Source organism: Megalobrama amblycephala, linkage group LG11 (genome assembly GCF_018812025.1).
Source record: "Megalobrama amblycephala isolate DHTTF-2021 linkage group LG11, ASM1881202v1, whole genome shotgun sequence".
NCBI classification, from domain to species: Eukaryota; Metazoa; Chordata; class Actinopteri; order Cypriniformes; family Xenocyprididae; genus Megalobrama; species Megalobrama amblycephala.
Genome location: NC_063054.1, coordinates 17,580,033 through 17,604,812, shown reverse-complemented (window position 1 = coordinate 17,604,812; position 24,780 = coordinate 17,580,033). Strand labels below are relative to the sequence as shown.

General features: G+C 35.9%; 1 protein-coding gene and 1 long non-coding RNA gene across 7 annotated transcripts; one reads left to right on the top strand and one right to left on the bottom strand.

Annotated features, from left to right (window-relative positions):
• Positions 1 to 76: 76 nt before the first annotated feature.
• Positions 77 to 21,456, top strand: exoc1 (exocyst complex component 1). Of its 6 annotated transcripts, XM_048206423.1 has the most exons (21): positions 77 to 227; positions 1,389 to 1,520; positions 1,621 to 1,751; positions 2,640 to 2,799; positions 3,102 to 3,119; positions 3,892 to 4,079; positions 4,338 to 4,565; positions 5,633 to 5,765; positions 5,859 to 5,968; positions 6,191 to 6,259; positions 8,558 to 8,707; positions 11,135 to 11,243; positions 13,477 to 13,521; positions 14,049 to 14,212; positions 15,729 to 15,830; positions 16,559 to 16,632; positions 16,749 to 16,977; positions 17,066 to 17,249; positions 19,279 to 19,478; positions 20,021 to 20,215; positions 20,948 to 21,456. In XM_048206423.1, exons 2-21 carry the CDS (start codon positions 1,397 to 1,399, stop codon positions 21,098 to 21,100), a joined length of 2,766 nt encoding a protein of 921 aa, XP_048062380.1. In that variant the 5' UTR covers positions 77 to 227; positions 1,389 to 1,396; the 3' UTR covers positions 21,101 to 21,456. The 6 variants fall into 6 exon arrangements, with proteins under 6 accessions (XP_048062380.1, XP_048062382.1, XP_048062381.1 ...); XM_048206425.1 differs by lacking the exon at positions 13,477 to 13,521; XM_048206424.1 differs by lacking the exon at positions 3,102 to 3,119 and having other exon boundaries at positions 78 to 227.
• On the bottom strand, positions 21,268 to 24,775 carry LOC125277877. Its single transcript, XR_007187009.1, has 2 exons — positions 23,655 to 24,775; positions 21,268 to 22,882 (listed from the first exon to the last, which is right to left on the bottom strand). It is a non-coding gene; the product is annotated as an uncharacterized LOC125277877 (long non-coding RNA).
• Between the last annotated feature and the right edge of the window lie 5 nt (positions 24,776 to 24,780).

Sequence of the window (24,780 nt, the reverse complement as noted above, 5' to 3'; positions counted from 1 at the left end):
AACATCGCTGTCATTTTCTAGCGTAAGGGACTTTTATTGTAGAAACACTACCGGAAGTAGGAAGTTAATGTTTTTTTCGCTCATTACAGTTTTCGTGTTCACACTGCTCTCAGGGCTGGGTCCCTGACAGCTGATGTGATATTCAGGAAAAAAAGCTTTTATTTTAAACAAATACAAGTCAAATCGTTTAAAAAAACATTTTCGCCACTCCATTGGATTTAAATAAGGTAAGACTCGACTAGTAACTTAGTCGCAGTTTATTAGCTTCTCATAAAGGCCCCTGCGCTGTTTACTGTGTCAGCTGACATTTTTATATACATAAAAAGCATCTGTTATTTTGACAATAAAGAAATCTTCATATAAAAAAGCTTAGTTTTGTGTCCTAAGATTTGAAAAAACACGACACGAACTCTGGGTCATGGTCACACCATGAACAATATTCATATATGGTGGTATTTACATGGAATTTACATCACCATGGTACTGTCTATTACATTTTTTTTGTGTGAATAATGGACAAATGTTCAGCTTTAAGTTACCTATATGAATAAGATGTAATTTGTTTGGATGTGATATTTTAATTTTAGAAAACACCTTTTTACCTGCATGTCTGTAATGCTTCAGCCCAATTTGTGTTGTTTTACCTTGTACATTTGAAGTATTGTTGCACACTTACAGCTAACAGATGAAGTATTTGCTATAATGTAATGACATTATAAATATATTGCATGCGAATAAATACACTTTTGAATGACCATCTATATAGGAATTATAGAATCAACCAGCAGAAGGCACATTTAGTTTAGTGAAAATATTGTTTCAGGGTTCCTTCGCGGTTTGGAAAAGTATGGAAAAGTATGGAATTTGATTTGAGTAATTTCCAGGTCTGGAAAAGTATGGAAAAAAGAAATCAGAGAATGGAAAAATATTTGTGTTTCCAGACTATTGTCTCTATTCAGTTTCTAATTTATCATACCTGCAAACTAGTCACTTTACAGCGAAATTAGCCCTTTTGAATAAAAATATATAATTTATGTGAATCGTGTAGATCCGAAGAGGTTTTTTTCGGGGCGAGTGTGTTTGTCTCAGGATTCTCACAAGAATTGAAAATGGGCTACTTTCCCATAGACTGGAGTGAGTCGCGATCTTTCTTGGCGCTCTGTGGCGTGATAGATCGCTGTAGCGCTCATCTCATCCGCTTTACTAGTCACAACACAAAATAAACATAAATTAACATCCGAAGGCATGTTGAAAGATACAGTACAACTTACCGAAATCCAGGAGGTCTGGAAATTTGAGTATGGAAAAGTATGGAATTTTGAAATGGAAAATGTGTAGGAACCCTGTTGTTTGCTGAATCCCATGACCAACTGTGCTTTTAATTTCAGAAATAAACATGACTGCCATCAAGCACGCCCTTCAGAGGGATATTTTCACCCCCAATGATGAGCGTCTGCTGAGCATCGTCAATGTCTGCAAGGCAGGGAAAAAGAAAAAGAACTGCTTCCTATGTGCCACAGGTAGAACACAGACACAGTCCGCAGATCCATGTCAGATCCCATCAGTAAACGTTCATTTATTGATTATTTTACCTCTATAAATTCTGTTTATTATCTTTAGTGACCACAGAGCGTCCAGTGCAGGTGAAGGTGGTGAAAGTGAAGAAGTCAGATAAAGGAGATTTCTATAAGAGACAGATGGCCTGGGAACTACGGGACCTGACAGAGGTTGATGCCAAAGATGCCACTAAGGTCAGAGGTCATACATGAAATGCTATCAATATCAATTGAGATATGAATTAAAGAGCAATAATAAAATATCTATTAATTAAATATTAGATCTGTACCATCCAGGGCTGCGTTTCCCAAAAGCATCATGAGCCTAAAGAGATTGTAAAACCATCACGACCGATGGTCTCTACGATCAACTTAGCTTACAATGTTTTTGAGAAATGTAGCCCAGATCGGTTAATGGATGATATTGGATACAGTATTATTGTAATATTATTTGTATACTCTTAAAGTGTTTATTAATATTTTGAATGAGCTATTTTTAAATTTCCATTTTTTATTTTTTATTTTTGGTATGTACTTTTCTTGTTTTTGTTAGTTTTTTAATATTTCTATTTAGCTTTAATTATATTTTTATCAGTTTTAGTAATATTAGTAGTTCAATCAATGTATACCTGTTTTAATTCATTTTTTTTTAAATTCTAACTTTTTTTTAAGTTTAAAATTTTCCATGTAATATTTATATTTTATTTCAGATTTATTTAAATGAACGAAAAACTATTTTTGTTTTAGTTAACAATAACAACACTGATTGGATATTTAGTTTTTTAAAAATAATTTTATTTACATTTTATATTACCTTTGCCATTACTTAACGCTCACTTAAAGTTAATCTTTAAAAACTAATTAAATAGCACTGTTAAATATAATCTTTAGCAAATCTCAAAGTTAATATCAATTTTTCATTCTGTACATTGTACACTGTACATGTTGTGATGCCTAGATTTACTTGTAGCACTTAAAGTGTTTTATATTTTAAGTATTTAGACAAATTTAGTTATGGTTATTGGCCATAACATATTAGCCAAAATAATTGGCCTGAATTTACTGAGAAAATCCCTTCTTCAGGAGAATCCAGAGTTTGACCTCCATTTTGAGAAGGTTTATCGGTGGGTGGCGAGCAGCACTGCAGAGAAGAATTCATTCATTTCATGTATCTGGAAACTGAACCAGCGCTACCTTCGGAAGAAAGTAGAGTTTGTAAACGTCAGTCCTCAGCTGCTGGAAGGTATGGCTCACTACTTCTCCTGGTGGTTTGGGAGAGTAGTAGCATGCTGTTAAACTACCAGTGTTTCTAATATGTACAGTAATTACCTTAGCCCTTTGATAGAAAAAAATCTTATACATAGAACTATTACATTTGCAGTGGTAGGAGCTCAAACTAGTTTCTGTTTTCCTGCAGCTGGTGCTCTCTCTCTCTCTCTGTTTCTCTTTTTCTGAGCTCTTTGGGTTTCTGCAATGTGTCTTTTAAGTGTCCCTTAATGCTTTAACCTGATCTGTGCTGTTCTCTTTAAATCTCTCACTGGCCAGAGCTTCCTAAAGCTGAAGGTTTGTACGCTGTTTTTTCTTCCATCATTCATCCTCCTCCTTTTCCCTTTTCCAGTTTCCACCTCCTTCTACTGTTTCCCCTTCATTAACTGTCATTCTTTCCTTCCATTAATTAATTTGTTAAACTACATATACAGTTATCTGGGAACATTTGCATAATGCTCACCCTATAGATTTTTTTTGTGTGCATTTGTTTATTTTAATGTGTTACATTATGTTTATGGAGTAGTTTAGTTCATATACTCGCATGCATACATACTGTTCAAAAGTTTGGGATCGCTATTTGATTTACTTGGGGGGGAAAAACAGGAAAACTGTAATATTTTGAAATATTATTGCAATTTAAAAGAACTGTTTTCTATTTGAATATATTTAAAATATATATATATATATGAAATATATCTTTAAAATATATTTATCCTGTGTTGGCAATGAGCATTACTCCAGTCTTCAGTGTCACATGATCCTTCAGGAATCACTCTAATATGCTGATTTGGTGCTCAAGAAACATTTCTTATTATAATCAAACAGTTGTGCTGCTTAATATTTTTGTGGAGTTCTTTTTCAGGATTCTTTGATGAATAAAAAGTAGAGTTCACTTTTGATCAATTTAATGCATTCTTGCTGAAAAAAAGTAATAATTTCAAAAACAAAAACAACAACAACAGCAAAAACATACTGACCCCAAACTTTTAAACGTTAGTATATAATATAAATTTGATGTTTATATGAGTACTATTGTAATGCTCACTGTCTCTTTCCTTTTCCTCAGAGTCAGTCCCGAGCGGAGAGAGCCAGAGTGTTGCCGGGGGAGATGAGGATGCTCTGGACGATTACCAGGAGCTGAACGCCCGTGAGGAGCAGGACATTGAGGGCATGATGGAGGTCTGCGAGTACGCCATTTCCAATGCAGAGGCCTTTGCTGAGAAACTGTCCCGTGAGCTACAGGTCCTAGATGGGGTGAGTATGTTAGAGCATTTCTAACTGTAAAACACTGCTGTGTTAACACTAGTAATTTATTGGGATTTCATTATAACCGTAATTTATATTGAGCTGGGTGCAATAATTATCTAAAAGCCGAGGTAAATGTGGCTTGAAGTTTGTCTGATAAAGGATAATATCAAGTAGTCTGATTAGTTTTTGACAACAACATAACAAAAATGAAACTAGGTTCATTTTTGGTGTCGTGAATAATAATATCTCTTCTTTTCTGCTCAGGCTAACATCCAGTCCATCATGGCCTCTGAGAAGCAGGTGAACATCCTGATGCAGCTGCTGGATCAGGCTCTGGCAGAGGTGGACAACATCGAAGGCAAGTTGCTCAGTTATGAGGAGATGCTGCAGAGCGTGAAGGAGCAGATGGACCAGATCTCCCAGAGCAACCGTCTCATTCAGATCAGCAACACCAACAACGGCAAACTACTGGATGAGATCCAGTTCCTTGTGGTACGTTGGGGCACAATATATAGAGAGCCCAGTAGGGCTGTCAAAATAAAATTTGAATCTTGAATATTCGTCGAATTTAAAATAAAAATCCACATTCGAATGCAAAAACGGCACATTTACCGTTGTAAGAGTTGTTGTTGAGTTTTAATGTTTTTGTTAGCCTATCCAGTTTAACTCACTAGATGCGTTGTTCATTCAAAACATTGCCGAAACATAGAAGCTCAATGCAGAGAATATCTAGGTTACCTCAAAACCGCAACCAAGCCGTTCACACATATATATGTGTTTTAAAAAATTTTATATTTCATTTATAAACATTAGTTTAAATGTTATGCACTTTTTTTTTACAGATCAGATTTTTACAGTCATTTTATTTTATTGCTTTGAATAAACAATTTACAGTAATGCAGTGCATTAATATTTTACTCATTACGCTCTATTGTGGCCTCAGGAGACAAGCCAAAAGCTTTTTTCTCCTAACTGAAATTATGACTTTTAAATTTGAAAATAATTTGAATATTAGTAATATTTAAGTATTAAATTCAAATTTAGATTTTCAGCCATTTTGACAGCCCTAGAGCCGAGAAAACCTTCCTTTGCTGAATGGAACAAACTAGTCGACACTTTGCATGTTCACAATGGTCACATGACATGCAGGTAAACATGTAAAAAATTCAATCTTTTCTAGTCAGGTTTTTTTTTTTTTTTTACAATTTATTTATTTTAATTTTACATTTTTGATTTAATTGATTATTAGCTTTTCATCAACCCTCACAGACCCCATTTGGGAAACACTGTATTAAATAATAAATATAAATCATTTTCTTTTGCTTTATAGTGGCGTACGATTTATACATATTTTATCTAAACTTCTGTATTATGTTTGTTTATTAACTTTTTTATTTATTAAAAATACCAAGATGAGCAAAGTTCTAGATGGAGTGTGCTTCAGTACAGCTTATGTTTTGATATTAAAACAAATTCCAATAAAAGATTATTGGTATGATTAGAATTTATGTCTATTATTATTGCTTTAACTTTTATTTTTGTCTTTTTCATCATGGTAGAACTACATGGATCTGTCAAAAGGGCACATCAAGGCTTTGCAAGAAGGAGATTTGTCTTCTCCTAAGGGTATCGAGGCCTGCATCAACGCTTCTGAGGCTCTGTCCCAGTGCATGAATGTAGCGCTCAAACCAGGTACTGCTCTCATACGTCATCACCCACTATGTGAAAACAGCACTTTCGGGTGTGCACGAGCAGTATTGGTCATGTTGATTGTATGATTTTCAGGACATGATAAGCTGATGGCAGTCAAGCAGCAGCAACTTCTGTTTTCTGACCTCAGAGATACTTTTGCCCGCCGTCTCACCAACCACCTCAACAACGTGTTTGTACACCAGGTAACATTATTACACACGTCACAGGTAAAGAACACGCACATCTCACATTGTTGACAATGTGTGTCATTGCTGAGGAGTTTTAGGCTTCCTTTTCTTTTCCTATGAGTCTTTTTTCTGCCTCTGTCTGTATGTGATTGACTCTTTCTCCTGTGTTCCTGTTTGGCCACCAGTCGTTTCTCTCTATATCACTTTACTTCACTGTGCTTTCTGTTCCTCTGTCAGTTCAACCACTTCAGTCACTTCAAAATGACCATCCCTCAGTTCTATAGGTCGTCCTGTCTGTCACTCCCTGTGAGTACGCCCACTCCAGCATCCTGTTTGACTCGTCCACTCTAACAGTCATGCAACTCCACTTTCTTAGACCTAACTGTCTCATCATTGCTTCTCTCTCCATAGAAACATTTCGTTTAAGCATGTTCATGGTGATGTAATCCAGACGTACTCATCTTAGGCTTCTAAGATGATCTCCTCATAAACCTCCCAGCCAACATCACACTTGTATTAGTAGTTGTTGATTTTGTCCCCTGAAGATGTGAAGGGGCCTTCATTGCCTTGTTTTGCTCACTCTCCGATGGAATTATTGGATGCTCGTGAGAAGATATGGCCTGGTCAGCATGCAGTTCCTGTAGTGTTTGTCTTTATGATGTGGATGTTTTATAGATGCATTGAGAAGGAACTGCTTGTCTGTGAGAATAGCAGAACTGTCGGTTTTGTGGCAGTGTTCATGGATTTGTGACGCTTGGTGGTTGTTGCCCAACTAATTTCTGTTTGAGCTCAGTGTCACTGTAATATAACGGCAACCTTTTGTGTGGGAGTAGGGCTGGGTGTTTATACAGATTTCGATATTTGTTTTGACTCTGATTCACAAACTTTGAATTTGATTCCATCATTTTCTCTAGGAAAGTTATTCTCTCTCTGCTAATGCTGTACACAGGGCATTGTTTTAGACTGATTCAATGATTTTTGAGCTATTTATTAAAAAGAACATATACTTTCCCCCCCCCCCTTTTTTTTAGAATAGGGCTACTCTGGTTGTACTGCATGTTTTTAAATAACTGAAAAGAATCAGTTCATAGTCATTTGTCCATAAATCAGAATGCACTGGTCACGCTGTATATTTTTGATTCACTAAAAAGGAACTGGTTCATGAATCAGGACCTTTTTCTTTTTTTCATGAATCAAATTTGGTTTTGCTTGCAGCCCATGAGGACAACTCAATATAAAGATTGAGACATTATTTTGCCATTATTTTGCTGTACACAAGTCACATTCAATACAGACTGTGAATGCATGTTCACAACTCAGGTAAAAGCCACTGAAAATAGTCTTAGAGCAAACAATGAATGTTGGGACTTGATATTGAAATTGTTAAAATAACGATGTATGTTTTAATGTATAAGCATTATATGTTTTATGACATAACAATTGATATCACAGGTTAAAAAACCCTGATAAAGTCCATTATCATTTGTGACCACTGACACAGTACCCTTATCACTAGTTACAGTAACCATTAATGCCATCATAATATAATAATGCTGCAATGTCTTATCATCATGTTAACGGAAGCATCTCAGCAGATTTTTTAAATATTTTTTCACATAGCTAATGAAAATAGATATAGATCAAACAAACATGGGACTTTGATATTGAAATTGTTCAAAAAAAGATCACGATTAATCGGAAAATCTGTATTTTTACCCAGCCCTGTGTGGGAGTGAGAGTTTGTGTTTCTTCCTTAATATTAAAGGATTAGTTCACTTTAGAATTCAAATTTCCTTATAATTTACTCACCCCCATGTCATCCAAGATGTTCATGTCTTTCTCTCTTCAGTCGAAAAGAAATTAAGGTTTTTGAGGAAAACATTCCAGGATTTTTCTCAATATAGTGGACTTCACTGGTGTACAATGGGTTGAAGGTCCAAACTGCAGTTTCAGTGCAGCTTCAAAGAGCTCTACATGATCCCAGCTGAGGAATAAGGGTCTATTTTCTAAAAAAAATAAAAATGTATATACTTTTTAACCACAAAAAAAGTCTTGCACTGCTCTGCGATGCACCACACATTGCATAATCATGTTGGAAAGGTGACGTTGTGACGTTGGCGGAAGTATCGCGGTAGAGCGAAAAACAAATTTTTTCCTCCAACTTCAAAATCGAATGACCTTTTCAACATGATTGTGTAATGCCTGCCGCATCGCAGAGGTAGTGCAAAACGAGCATTTGTGGTTAAAAAGTATAAATTATTTTTTTTAGAAAATCGTTTAGCTAAATAAGACCCTTATTTACTCGGCTGGGATCGTGTAGAGCTCTTTGAATCTGCACTGAAACTGCAATTTGGATCTTCAACCCGTTGTACCCCATTAAAGTCTACTATATGGACAAAAATCCTGGAATGTTTTCCTCAAAACCCTTAATTTCTTTTTGACTGATGAAAGAAAGACATAAACATCTAGGATGACATGGGGGTGAGTAAATTATCAGGAAATTTAAATTCTGAAGTGAACTAATCTTTTAACTTTCTTGGAAAGTGAACTTTTCTCACACCGAGTTTCCACTCACTGAGTCTGTCTGTGTGTTTGTGTGTGTAGGGACATGATCAGAGCTCCACACTGTCCCAGCACACAGCTGAGCTGACACTACCCAAACACAGCCCTCTGCACAGAGACCTGCTCAGATACGCCAAACTGATGGAGTGGCTGAAGAACACTCAGAGAGAGAAATATGAGGGCCTCTCCAGGGTAAGCGTTTATCACTTCCATCACTGCAGTGATTTTCATGACTGATGTCAGGCAACAATGAGGTTTGGAAGCTTTCGGTCACGTTTATACAAAGTGTTTTTGTTTTACCATTACAGCATCACAATAATATTGTCATTGAAGTCATAGTGTAATGTGTCGCATTTCAGAGTGAAACAGGATATTTATTATTCAGTGAGAAAAATGTAGGGTGAAACTTTATTTTATTTATTGTGAATTTATTTAGATGGTGTTATATATATTAGTATGTGTTACATATATCAAAATGAAGCCAGAATTATTGTGAATATGATAAAACAATGTCTCAATAGCTATTTGGCTAGAAGTTAACATTTTCCAATAGCGTGCATGGCCTAAGTGACATCAGCACAGCACAGAGGACAGTTGTTTTTAGAGGTTGAAAATGACAAAAACGAGATATATATATATATATATATATATATATATATATATATATATATATATATATATATATATATATATATACAAAGTACAGTCCAAAAGTTTGGAACCACTAAGATTTTTAATGTTTTTAAAAGAAGTTTCGTCTGCTCACCAAGGCTACATTTATTTAATTAAAAATACAGTAAAAAACAGTAATATTGTGAAATATTATTACAATTTAAAATAACTGTTTTCTATTTGAATATATTTCACGAAGTAATTTATTCCTGTGATGGCAAAGCTGAATTTTCAGCATCATTACTCCAGTCTTCAGTGTCACATGATCCTTCAGAAATCATTCTAATATGCTGATCTGCTGCTCAAGAAACATTTAATGTGTACAATTGTACAAAATATTTGTGTACAATATTTTTTTTTCAGGATGATTTGATGAATAGAAAGTTCAAAAGAACAGTGTTTATCTGAAATCTAATCTTTTGTAACATTATAAATGTCTTTACTGCCACTTTTGATTGATTTAATGCATCCTTGCTGAATAAAAGTATTCATTTCTTTAATTTCTTTTCAAAAAAATAAAAATAAAAATTCTTACTGACCCCAAACTTTTGAATGGTAGTGTATAATGCTACAGAAGCTTTGTATTTCAGATAAATGCTGTTCTTTTGAACTTTCTATTCATCAAGGAATCCTGAAAAAAAAAAAAAAGTACACAACTGTTTTCAACATTGAAAATAATCATAAATGTTTATTGAGCAGCAAATCAGCATATTAGAATGATTTCTGAAGGATCATGTGACACTGAAGACTGGATTAACGATGCTGAAAATTCAGCTTTGCATCACAGGAATAAATTACTTTGTCAAATATATTTAAATAGTACACAGTTATTTTAAATTGTAATAATATTTCACAATATTACTGTTTTTTACTGTATTTTTAATTAAATAAATGTAGCCTTGGTGAGCAGACGAAACTTCTTTTAAAAACATTAAAAATCTTAGTGGTTCCAAACTTTTGGACTGTACTGTATATATATAATTTATTTATTTATTTTAATAAATAAATAAGTAAATAAATAATAATAAAAAAAAAATATATATATATATTATTTATATATATATTTATATAATTTATATTTATATTATTTATATTTATATATATATAATTTATTTATTTATTTTTTCTCTCAAATAACATGCACTGATGATTCATTCACTTATGAATATGAATTGTTCATTGGTGTACATAACCAAAAATGTGCCCTAAGTAGGTCCATTTGAATTAATCCCTTAATTAAGTTCATAATTGGGACTTTATTTTAATAAGACACTCAGTGCCATTATTGCTGTATGTTTTCATGGTGTAAGCATTATATGTTTGAAACAATTACATCACCAACAGTAATCATAGGTTAAAAAAAAATGCTGATAACATCCATTATCATTTATAACTACTGACAGAGTACCCTTATCAGTTATTGTACCATAAAATGCCATCTTAATAATGCTGCAATGTCTTATCCTGATGTCCTCTGAGAGCCGGTGGGTTTTGAAATGGCAGCGTCTCAGTGGTGGAAAAAAGCAGTTATATTTAATTTCAGCTCTGCTCAGACTTAATAGTACTGTTAATGTTATTCTACAGACATTAAACCCAATAAATTCAAGGGCAAGGCCATATTTAAGGGTTTAGACGGAGTGATTATTCATTTTCTGATCATCACTCAGTTTCAAATTGATTCCCATATGTTTTAAATGCATTTGTCTGTACCCTCTATTATTAAACTATCTTTAAAATCCAAATGCAATCACAGACGTGGCCTGGATGTGCACTCTGAAAGATTGGATTTGTGTCCAGTTCGTCACATTTCCTAATCTTGTTCCCTCTGTCTCTCTCCTCATTATTTCTTGTGTTCTTTATACCTTCCTCTAAATGAGAACAGTGCTGACAAATTAAAAAAAAATTGAATGTGTTCAAATTCCTGATCAACCCTTATGTTTTTTACAGACTTATGTGGATTACATGACTCGACTGTATGAGCGGGAAATTAAGGACTTCTTTGAAGTTGCAAAGATCAAAATGGCGGGCACTAGTAAGGATGGGAAAGGAAAATTTGGTAAGACCACAATTAAAACAAGTTATTATATTTTTCAAGTTTGTTTATCAGGAAACTCTTTGAAAGGGATTTTTGTCCATGCTATATCTTCAGTCAGTGTGTGTCCTGTGTTTGCTATGTTGTGTGTTTGTAATAGTGTGTGTGTGCTGTTTGTAATCTACGTGTGTTTTTTCTTGCATGTTACACCACATGAGTCATGACAAACACAGAGTTTAGAGTTGAATTTAAATTATCCAAATTAATTTTCTAGTGAAATCATTGAGATGTCAGTCATCGCTTGTCTCTGATATGATGGTGTGTAACGCCACGTTCTCATAGTAATGTCTTGACATGTGCTGCACGGCTCACAGTGTGTGTATTGTTACATTTGTCAGTATGCCATTAAATGTGTACTAGAGGCATGACACACACATTTTTTGTGAGGTAAAATCTGAATACATGAGATCCAAGGATTTTTAAAACCGTATTTCACAGAATACTTGAAAATAGAATAAAGAGGGAATTATTTAGTAATTACACTACTGTGCAAAAGTTTGGGGTTGGTAAGATTTATTTAAATTTTTTTGAAAGAAGTCTCTTCTGCTCATCAAAACTGCATTTATTTGATAAAAAATACAGTAAAACAGTAATATTATTGTAAAATATTATTACAATTTACAATTATTCCAGTTTAGACATTATTTACATGTTAATATGTTAAAAAAATGTATTCCTATGATGGTAAAGATGAATTTTCAGCATTATTACTCCAGTCTTCAGTGTCACATGATCATTCAGAAATCATTCTAATATGCTGATTTGCTGCTCAAGAAACAATTCTTATTATCAATATTGACAATGGAAACCATGATACGCTTTTTTCTTTGATAAATATAAATTTTGAAAGAGGAGCATTTATTTGAAATAAAATCTTGTGTATCCTTATAAATCTCATTAGTCACTTTTTTTTTTTTCAAAATAAAAAATGGTGACCCCAAACTTTTGAACAACACTTAAATGTTTTTAGAAAAATGTTACTTTATTATTCAGTATTTGGATATATATTAAAGATGTATAAAAAAGGGTATAATTATATTATATATCTTTTTTTTGTAAACTAGGGATTTTTTTATGTGTTTTTTTTTTTTTTTACACAAGTCCATTAAGATAAGTTCATTAAGTGTAAAGTTAAAGGTGCTACAGAGGATGTTTTGTTTTGTTTTGTTTTATACATTTTTGCAATATTACTTGAAACTGTCTTTTCTAACTGATAAAAGACTATTTATTAGGTGCACTGAAAGGAATAATATTAATATACATCATCTGTGCACGAGGTAGGGCCTTAAAAACATCAGCCAATCGTTTACGCGATTCGCGGCTGCGCGCTCCAGTAACTTTCCACACTCTACAGGCGCCGCATGCAATGTTTTTGTCAGGAGACAGGAGTAACAACTACAGATTATGAGTTACCTGCGGTGAGTCCGACATAATGAATCCACTAACACGACACAGCGAATGCCGGTGGTAAACAAACACTCATGTTCCAATACTCGTGCACAAGTTTTGGGAGGCGTTCCCTCGAAATGAGCTGTGAAGGAGGGGGGTTGTTCTTACGCATGCGCTCATTTCAAAAACTCACTAACAGTCTTTGGTTTCTTAGTCGATGAAAAGATCCTCTGTAGCACCTTTAAAAATACTTTTTGAAAACATAGGAAGACGTTTGTCCCGTTATGACAGACCACTGTGCAAATTGCTGTCTGATGATTCAGACCACAACGTCATACTAAACAAAATTAATATATAAGGTCCTTTTTGGCATGTTTGCATATAATTATAACTGGATTTTCATATATGTGAAATTAATTTGAGGAAAAGAGTCCCTTTTTGTGTCTTTCATGATTGATCACTGCTGTCATATTCGAGTGCTTAGTTACTCTACTGTCCATCTCTATTGGAAACATTTTTCCCTGCTTATGCTGGGAAACTTCCAGGTGTTAGTAAGATGTTCCTCTTGTTTTTTTTACCAGCTTTCATTACCAGTCTCAGTCTCAGCTTTTTTTTCTCTCCACGTGATGAAAGAAAAGGAGCTTTTTGTTTCCAAATGGCCACTGAGCCCACATCCTAAATTCAGCCACTGCAGTGCATGTCATATTTGAAAACTTTGACCTTTAACCCCTAACTCTGTCACCATGCTGCATGTTGTAAGCCTAACGTGTCTCTGTCTCTGATGCCTGCCTTTCTAACCGGCCTCCAGCCACGCTTCCGCGGAAAGAGAGTGCTCTCAAACAGGAGACAGAGAGTAAGTATCAGTGCCAAATGCCATGTCTATCCCATATTGCCTTGCTTCCTCTTAGTAAAAGGGCATATCTGCCACACAAACACAGTAAACCTTTATCTTGAGTTTCAGTGCTTCATGAGTATGCAAAACATATTTACAATCTTTTCTAAGCTTGAGTTACATGCACTGTTTTATGGATTTCATCTTACCTTATTCACTTTTTTCTCAATCAAAACTAACCTCAAATGTGTCCAATGATATATCAGATTTTAAAATGTTTAATGTTAAAGCATCAGGGATTAAAGGGGAGTTTTTTTTTTTTTTTTTTTTTAAACATGCAATAAATCCTATGTGATCTATAAGATTATTGTTAGTTGGATTGCATGCATGCTATGAACCTTTTCAGATCGGTGTGCTTGACAAGGTAAGTTTAATAACCCATATAGAAAAGTGAATTTTATATGAATGAATGAATGAAGTACATCTGGCTGGTATTTTTAATACCCAGTTCATGCTCTGATGGTTTCTCCTCTAATGGTCTCTATCAGGCCTGCATGGGAGTTCTGGGAAGCTTACAGGCTCCACCTCAAGTCTGAATAAGCTCGCTGTGAGCAGCTCCAACAGCAGGCGCTCCCAGTCTTCTTCTCTGCTTGATATGGGCAACATGTCTGCCTCTGACTTGGACGTAGCAGACAGAACCAGGTTTGATAAGGTGCGCCATCACTAAGACTTGTGGATTGTTCTCCCCCAGTTTAAAGATGCTGACTGGCTCTGAATTGTCACTTCAGTTGTGGATAAATACTGTGCAAAATATGTTTTAAATCTTACACTACCGTTCAAAAGTTTGGGGTCAGTAAGATTATTATTATATATTTTTTTAAATGCATTATTAGGCCTAATTTTATTCCACAAGGACATATTAAAGGATTAGTTCACTTTCAAACTAAAATTTCCTGATAATTTACTCACCCCCATATCATCCAAGATGTCCATGTCTCTTCAGTCGAAAAGAAATTAAGGTTTTTGATGAAAACATTCCAGGATTTTTCTCCATATAGTGGACTTCAATGGCCTCCAAACGGTTGAAGGTCAAAATTACAGTTTCATTGCCAGACGAGGAATAAGGGTCTTATCTAGTGAAACGATCGGCCATTTTCTAAAACAGTAAAAAAATATATATATACATTTTAACCATAAATGCTCATCTTGAACTAGCTCTCTTCTTCTTCTCCATTAGAATTCCAGCAGTGTAGACACTGATAAGTGTATTACTGCCCTCCACAGGTCAAAGTTTGAACTAATTGTTATATACTTGCACTAGCATATTGTATATGACAATTTAGTTCAAACTTTGACCTGTGGAGGGCAGTAATACACTTATCAGTGTCTACAATACTGGAATTCAAATAGAGAAGAAGAAGAGAGCTAGTTCAAGATGAGCATTTATGGTTAAAATGTATAAAATTTTAATTCTTTTTTAGAAAATGAGTGATGGTTTCTCTAGATAAGACCCTTATTTCTCGTCTGGGATTGTGTAAATTGCTTTGAAACTGCAATGAAACTGTCATTTTGACCTTCAACCGTTTGGAGGCCATTGAAGTCCACTATATGCAGAAAAATCCTGGAATGTTTTCATCAAAAACCTTAATTTCTTTTCGACCGAAGAAAGAAAAACATGAATATCTTGGATGCCATGGGGGTGAGTAAATTATCAGGAAATTTTAATTTGAAAGTGAATTAATCCTTTAAATTAATCAAAAAAGACCGTAAGGGCCTTTATAATGTTATGAAAGTTTTCTATTTTTTAAATAAATACTGTTTTTTGAGCTTCTGAAACCTTTAAAAAATGTATCACGCTTTCTAAAAAATATAATGCAGCACAACTGTTTTCAACATTTTATAATAATTGGAAATGTTTCTTGAGCACCAAATCAGCATATTAGAATGATTTCTAAAGGATCATGTGACACTGAAGACTGGAGTAACGAATGCTAAAAATTCAGCTTTGCCATCACACGAGTAAATATCATATAATACATTAAAAAATAAAAGTTTTTTTTTGTTTGTTTTGTAATGTTTTTTACTGTAGTATTGTGTGATGTATACCAGTTAAAAGTAAAAATTAAACATTAAAAAAGAAAATCGTACCAACCCCAAACCTTTCAACGGGAGTGTACATTATGTACATCCATTAAGGGTTTGTGGCCCTTCTGTGTGTTGTTTTCTAGATCTTTGAGCAGGTTTTGAGTGAGCTGGAGCCACTGTGTTTGGCTGAACAGGACTTTATCACCAAGTTCTTCAAGCTGCAGCAAAATCCTACACTAGCTCAGGTGAGTATAAGACACTATATTGGTTTAGATATGTGTGCATTGATTTGTTTTGTGTGATTGTGTTTTTAAAGGTGCAGTATGTACTATTGACAGCTAGTGGTTGAAATGGGTACTGCAGTCTAAATTCTAAATATTGGAGACAGAGAGTGTTGTTTCCCCTGTCCCCTCCTCCTCAGACTCAACCACAGACTGTAAAAAAAAAAGATGGACAGCGTGTCTCCGCTTCCTTCCACTGTAGCAAAATGAAGCCAAAATATCCCAGTAACAGTCGTTGTTGATTACGTCTTTCAGAGCCCGAGTCTGCACAGTAGTGATCCTGAGGTGAAGACGCAGCATCAAAGTCCCACCCACACTCCCGCTCCCGCAGACTCATTCAAAAGCACAGCTGTCAATCATGTTACACCACATTTTTATAGCATCAAAAACAAACTAAAACCAAACTTACTGGGAAAGCAAACACTTGAGCATACGTTTGCATGATAAAGACTACCTAAAATGACAGAAAACATCTTTGGAAAAAGATTATTTGAAGTGTAATTGGATTTTTTAAATTTGTCTCGCGTTCCATTAGATTACATGGAGAGGGCGGGGTTTAAGACCTATACTGCAGCCAGCCACCAGGGGGCGTCATTCTTTCTTAAGACTTGTATGTCACGCGGGTTACAGGAATGAGTGCAATTGACAATGGAAAGACAGCACTTTTAATGATGTTCTAAATGCCTCATTAGGAAGAGAAAGTGGATGACAGCGATGGAACAGTGCACTCCAGACCCGCCAGTGAACATAGATATTCAATATCTGAGTGAGTGACCGTTCTCTTGAGCTCTTAGTTCATTAATTTTTCTGTCAGTCATCCATTAAGCAGATTAAATAAGCCTTCAAATGCAAAAAATGATCATACATCCATTTCTCTTGCAGTAAGGACATGGTTCGGATGATGATGAATAAGATCTTTCAGAGCATCGAGACGGAGCTGAACAGTCTGATAGCATTAGGTGATAAAATAGACAGCTTCAACTCTCTCTACATGCTGGTGAAGATGAGTTACCATGTCTGGACAGCCGAAAATGTGGATCCCGCCTCATATCTCAGCACAACACTGGGCAATGTGCTGGTCACTGTCAAGAGAAACTTTGATAAATGCATTGTAAGTTGAGCATCATTTGATCTATGTATTGACATTGAGACCAACAAACTAGCATCTGAATATTCTGATGTTTCTTTTGCTCTTTCAGTCTGGCCAGATTCGTCAGATGGAGGAGGTGAAGATTTCAAAGAAGAGTAAAGTGGGCATCCTGCCGTTTGTCACCGGCTTTGAAGAGTTTGCTAAGCTAGCTGAGGCTATTTTCCGGAATGCAGAGCGACGGGGTGATCTGGATAAGGCCTACATCAAACTCATCAGAGCCGTGTTTCATAACGGTGAGGGCCATCACCAACCGGACCTCTCATACATTTGTTAAATCATGACTAGAGAATTACTTGAAATGCTACTTTTCTGACATATTTTTTGAAATATAAAGAAAACATGATAACATGGGAAATGAGGCATTGAGAACCAGCCTTATTTTAGTATTTTTAATATACTGTTATAGTTTTTTATTATTATTATTTTGAATTAGCTTATATTTTTTATAATTTAGTTTAAGTTTTCGTAATTGTGTTATGTTCTTTTCACATTTTTTTTATTATTTTTTGTATATAGCTATATTTTTATATAGCTTTAAATTATTTTTATTAATTAGTTTTAGTCATTTTAGTTCTTTAGCCTAAACCTATTTCAGGCAACATTTTTCTTTTTCATTTAAGTTTTAAGTTTCTCATCTAATATTTATTTATTATTTTCAGCTTTATTTCAATTACCGAAAATGATTTTAGCTTTAAAGGTGCTCTAAGTGATGTCACGCATTTTTAGGCCAAAACATTTTTTGTCACATACAGCAAACATCTCCTCAGTATCCGCTAGCTGCCTGTCCCCTGAACACACTGTAAAAAAACGCGGTCTCTGTAGTCGCCACAAGCTCCGAAAATGGCAATAAAAACAAACTGGTCCAGCCTGGACCACAAAACATAATAAACATGCTCCAGCCAATAACCGACAAGAATGATTTTAAATGCGCATTCATGACTGTTTCAGGAAGCACGGAGGGGAGGGGGAGGAGGAGGAGGAGGAGGAGGAGGAGGGAGGGTCTAGCTAGCCTCTGTTTTGTTTGACAACACTTCGAAGGTCAACAGAAAGTTACTCCACCCAGGATCACCTTTAAATTAACAAAAACAAGACTTTTAGAACCATCTCAGACTGTCGGTCCATTAATAGAGAATGTGACTCTTATTATTCTTCATGTACATCAGGAGCATAAACGCATTTACATTATGGGCGGCAAACCACTATACATTGTTGTGAACGTTTATCTTACATCTTTATCCCTAGGATTATTCAGGTAGGGTAAGGCTTGTCAAATCTAGCCTAAACCATAAAGTATTCACCTGCCAGCCAGCAGGTTGAAGTCCTTCAGGAATGACATAGAAGACTCCCTTGTGGTTGTTCTTTTTTGAGGCTCAGTTTGTAATTATAAGAAATGTCTCACGGAAGGCAAATGTAACAATAAAAATATTTATTTTATTGGTTACAATACAAAGCAGTTACAAAATAACACTTAAAATCAGCTTAAGATAAAAAAAAAAAAGCTCTATAATCTAGCTTTGTCTAGACTCAGCCTCAGACATCACAGACTGTTGGCTGAACGTCTGATGCATATGCCATACTTAACTGGAAACACTTCAGGATTTTCAAAGTCGTCATCTGGCTGGTTGTCTTTAATGGTCCTCCTGGAAACAAATGCAATGATGCCAAACCCCCTCATGGAAGAACGCGGTCATGTTTACAACTGAGAATGAGCACTTACCAGGATCGACTAAACTCTGGATTTTCAAAAGTATGTGAAGTTCACGACTCCATTGTTGCAGTAAACGTTCACAACGATCTTGAATGAATCATTATTTTATTAGATGCACACAGGTCTGTTATTGTAGGAACATCGACTTTACATTTTCACGCCACTAAACATGATGCGGAACAAAACAAACCGTGATTGATTGCGTTTCATGTCAGTCAAGCGTCCTCTTGGGAAGTCCTTAGCCAGTGAAAGCTGCGATAGAGTCCTTCTGGCGTCAGTCTGAAGGTCTGGCTACACGAGACTAAGCTTCATCCAGCAATATGGAGAGCGTCCATCATTAGGGTATCAGGTGTCCTTGTTCGCTTATTGCAGGCAGCATCTGAGGAAGCCTTTTACTCAGACTTTTATACTACTTTTTGGGAAATTCCAACTTTATATCAAATTATTCACCAATTGTCACTTTAGATTTTTAATATTTACGGTTCTGCTATATCATTTGTTTTCCATAGTATCACGTTTGTTTTTCACACTCTTGTCTTTTTGTGTATTCATAGTGGAGAAAGTGGCCCTTGAAAGCCAGAAGACACCACGTGATGTGGTGATGATGGAGAACTTCCACCATATCTTCTCAACACTGTCTAGCCTCAAGATCTCCTGTCTGGAGGCAGAGAGAAAGGAAGCCAAGCAGAAATACACCGAACACCTGCAGTCTTACGTCATCAACTCGCTGGGCCAACCGCTGGAGAAACTCAATGTGAGACAAATCTTTATGACAAACTGGATTGAGCAGTATACTACGGAAGAGGATTAGGGCCAAGCAATAATAAAAAAATAAAACCATCTCGAGATTAAAGTTGTTAAATTTCGAGAAAAAAGTCGAGATAAAATGTTGAGAATAAACTCGTTAAATTACGAGAAAAAAGTCGTTAAATTACAAGAAAGTCGAGAATTTTTTCTCGAAATTTAATGAGTTTTTTCTCGTAATTTAACGAGTTTATTCTCAACATTTTATCTCGACTTTTTTCTTGAAATTTAACAAGTTTTTTCTCGTAATTTAATGAGTTTATTCTCAACATTTTATTTCGACTTTTTTCTCGAAATTTAACAACTTTAATCTCGAGACGGTTTCATTTTTTATTATTGCTTGGCTCTAATCCTCTTCCGTAGTATACAGTACATCCATGTAAATGAGGAATTTAGTAATGTGTTTGGATTATTAATGTAGTTACATTTTCAGCCTGCATTAAAGTGTAATAAGTGTCCTGGGCCATGGTTAATTGACTTCCCATCTTGCAGCACTTCTTTGAGGGTGTAGAGGCACGTGTTGCTCAGGGTGTGCGTGAAGAAGAAGTGAGCTACCAGCTGGCCTTCAATAAACAGGAGTTGCGTAAGGTTATTAAAGAATACCCTGGCAAAGAGGTGAAAAAGGGCCTGGACAACCTCTACAAGAAGGTGGATAAGCACCTGTGTGAGGAGGAGAATCTGTTACAGGTGAAAAACAACAAGACTCACCCTGTGTCTCAATCAGCTCCCTAGTTCAGTAGTCAGGGCACTGACCAGGGAGTCGGCCATTTTAAGGGCTGTCTCATTCACAGAATCCTTCCAGGGCACTGAAACGTTCGCTCCCTGAAAAGTCCCACAATGCACCGTGAAAACCAGGGAGCATCGATGCTCACTATGCTCCCTTAACGGAAGTTCTGAATCACGTGAGCCAACTCACTACACATAACGATACGCGATAGATGTTTTTAAAAATACAAACCGTTATTTTATTATATTTCAGCATAAACATACATCGCTAGACAGGTAATGAACATAATCTAGCTAACACTTATAATTTATTCAGGGCTGAAATGTTGCACGTATAAGTAACAAGCAAATAATTAATCATAATGTAGTTTAAATAACATTACAAGTAATGCCAGAAAATATCAGCTCTGTTATTGTTCATAAATACCAGTAGTGATGTTGTACAATGAGGACGTTGTCATGTCGCCGGAAATAGAGTCATAAGTGTCCCAATGTGTAGTGAACCAGCATCTTTTACTGTCCTTACCAGTGCCCGAATTCGTGTACACGATATACTGATTCACGAGCTCGGGAGCTAGGGAACTGATTGAGACACACCCTCAAATAATGAAATGCTAAAAGCCTAAACTGAGTATGGTCTTTTGAGATTCTTTAGAACTTCAGTTCGAATGTGATCTTTCTTCTGTCCACTAGGTCGTGTGGCACTCCATGCAGGATGAATTCATTCGGCAATACAAGCACTTTGAGGGCTTGATAAACCGCTGCTACCCGGGGTCTGGAATCACCATGGAGTTCACCATTCAAGACATGCTGGAGTACTTCTCCAGTATCGCTCAGTCCCACTAAAACAGGAAGCTAGTGAGAGAATGAGTGCTTACATTGTACATATATATCACAGTGCAGTTTTGCTAGTAATGTCTCATTTAAAGGAACTAACACTGGAATCCTGTTTGTAACTTGAGATTCTGTTGTTACTGATTCCATGAGTTTTGTTGAAAACCAACATTTCTTTGTACCACATTAGTTTAGTGAATCGCAAATGACTGAACTTTTTTATCATTATTCTCAACACTAAAAATGTGTGTGGCTGATATTTCATGCACTTGAATGCTGATGAGTATCAAAACATTATGTAAAGAAAATCACTAAATAAACGGCCTGGAGTCATATGTAAGGAAATAAAGCATACTTTTGAAAGTTCATTTTCTTTTTGTAATTAATTGTTGATTATTAAGCAGATAGTTGTCCGTGCACACCAAGAACAATATTAGCGTCCAGACCAACAGACCATACTGACGTTTCTGACACGTACTGATGTTGTTCTTCTGTGTTGTTATCGTGTTAGTTGTGGTGTGGATTTCCTCACTGAGGCCCGTTTACACAAACTGTAACAATAAATATAAAGTTTTAATAATAGTTCTGATTCTATTATAATAGGGAAGTCCACACTATAACGATAATGACAGAGAAGAATGACATCACTGGACCCACTTTCAGAACTATTGTTTTTTCCAGCTTATGAACGATAGTTTACAGCCAATCAGAATCCACCGGACTAGTGCTTGAGCATTTAGTCACCATGAAATCAAAATTGACAATTCTTATTTTTTATGGAATATTGCAGCATTTATAATGATTTATCTACACATCATTCTTTTTTAAAACACTAGTAAATCAGAATAACTTCCCTTTCCTGTTGCAAGGACATCTCTGATGACGGGTTTACTGGTGCAAGGGCGGGACTCACTTGCATCACTAACGACAATGATCCAATCAATTCCCGAAGGACAAAATCAAGTCCTGCCCTATATTTTTTCTTGTTCAAGAAGACGTTTCACTCGGATATCCATCACAATAGTGAAGAAAAGACGATTACAACATCCATTTTAAGCGGTAAATATGGCGTTATTTTACTGACAAATGTCGAGAGCACATACATGTAATGCGCAAGTGCAAATATCTCCGCTCATGCACAGATTTCCTTTGCTTTCGCACAAAACTGGGCGTGCGCTCTCAAATATACAGTGCTCTCTTATGAACTGTCTCTCCTCTCACTATCCATTTTTGTCGAAAGAATTCCAGGCGCAGTTCACTCTCAGCCAATAAGATTTCACGTAGCATTTTCATAGATCGGTCGTCTATTCTGATTGGTTGATAACTTTTGATAAGCATTTAGTTCAGAAGCAAATTAATTTCTAGTGCAAGAGCACGGAGAGATTTGCGAGCGCGCAGGACACAGTTTGAGCGCGGACACACAATATCTGAATATAGTGACCGTTTATGTAAGCAATAATCTGTGCTATAATCTGAAAATAGTCACGTCTAAAGAAAGCTTTTAGAACGTTTCTACATTCATAATGCAGCGCACTTCTTTGAGCGTATTTTTTTGTTTTCTCTTAAGCCGGGCACACATTTAACGAAGAATAATAATAATACGTTTAATAAGCATTTCAGTAAGTTGGCTTTTTCAAGCCAACTTAACAAGCTTAATTGAGGATCGCAGCTTGCTTAACAACGCTTAAAATAGATTAATTTAACAAAGTTTACTCACCTCAAATTCTCTCTGTAGAGAACAAAGTCCATGTTGCCTCTCCAGCCAGGACCTCACACATATCCTGCACGCAATATCTGAGCGAGAGGAGAGACAGTTCATAAGAGAGCACTGTATATTTGAGAGCGCACGTCCAGTTTTGTGCGAAAGCAAAGGAAATCCGCGTGCGAGCGGAGAGAATCGTATCGTGTATGCTTAAAATAAACAGAATGCTTGTTGATGTGAACACTAATGTAGTTTTTGTTATAGTTATGGTTCTTTTTGTTTTTTACAGAATGTTGTTTATTATAAATAAGTTATACATGCACATCATCAGGCTATTTTTTTTTTAATTCACGTGCACTCCTAATCTTTAATCAGTAACTTCCTTGGTGTGATTGGTGAGTTTTTTAAGGTCCTGGATGATGATTAGTTAGTGTTCTACACGCAAAATGCCACGTTTTTTGTTGCATAGCAACGTTACGCGGAAGAATTTACCTAATAAATAGGTTTAAATACGTTTAAATAAAAAAATCCCTAATATTTTTTAATATATAGTGACCGTTTAAGTAAGCAATAATCTGTGCTATAATCTGAAAATAGTCACGTCTAAAGAAAGCTTTTAGAACGTTTCTACATTCACAATGCAGCGCACTTCTTTGAGCGTATTTTTTTGTTTTCTCTTAAGCCGGGCACACATTTAAGAATAATAATAATAATAATAATAATAAGTTTAATAAGCATTTCAGTAAGTTGGCTTTTTCAAGCCAACTTAACAAGCTTCATTGAGGATCGCAGCTTGCGTAACAACGGCCGACACCACCGGAGTGCAAGCCCTAAAAATAGATTAATTTAACAAAGTTTACTCACCTCAAATTCTCTCTGTAGAGAACAAAGTCCATGTTGCCTCTCCAGCCAGCCAGGACCTCACACATATCCTGCGCGTTTTTCCTCTTTTTTGTTGTTGTTGTTATTTTCCGCACAAACAGCTGTTTGTTTACATCCATGTTCAAGATCCTGCGCACAGTGTGTTGCTTAGCAGCGGTCTCAATCGTAAACGTTTGTGTTCTTCTCCGACTGTCAACGATTAAAATCGGCTCCAGTCGAAAGCCGGGCACACATTTAACGATTGTAAGGCCGATTATGAATGTAATTTGATACTTACGACTGATCATGTCCAATCGCGCCGAGTCAGAGCCAGTTGCGTTCAGTCGGTGTTTACAGTTGGTGCTTAAAATCGTGCAGTGTGCTGCGTCTAAAGATTCTAGTCTTAGAATTTTAGAAACAGTCATTGCCAGTCCTCCTCACAAAGATTCTTCTCAAATTTGATAATTCCCACTTCTGAAGTAGTGATTACGAGCAAATCACATTCAAGTTTCGAACTGGTGACTTTCCTTTTTTTCAAGGAAAGTCATCTTTACAGTAGCGCTGAGAGCACGTGAAGGCAGCGTAATATTTGCGACCAATGACATCTCTGTTTCCTTGGAGACTGTGTCAGGCGATTGTAAACAAGCGGCGAAATGGCGTCAAAAAACGTTTGCAACATAAAAGCACATTGGACAACCGGTATGGAAGAAAAACTGGTTGAGTACGAATGTCTATACAACATATCTTCGAAGGAATACCATAATAGAAGCGATAAGGAAAGAAGCTGGTCGTGTCAGGTAACTTAACGTACAGGCCGGATTATCCATAGACGGGATTGGGCGAGTGTCTTGGGGCACCAGCCAATAGGGGGGCAACAAGTGATAAAGATAATGACTAGACTTTTTTTTTTAATCATGTTTTGTATATATATTATTTATCTGATATGGACACAAAATTTACAGTTAATGATACAATATATACAGAGAGAATATAAAGAGCCCTGCCCCTTTCGTCGCGAAAGTGAAAGTGCCCTTTGAGGTCGCATTGTGGTAGTAGGCTATAACGTTACTTCTGTGGTAATTTAATGGTCTGTACAGTGCCGTTTCAAGTCGAACAAGCTTCATTGAGG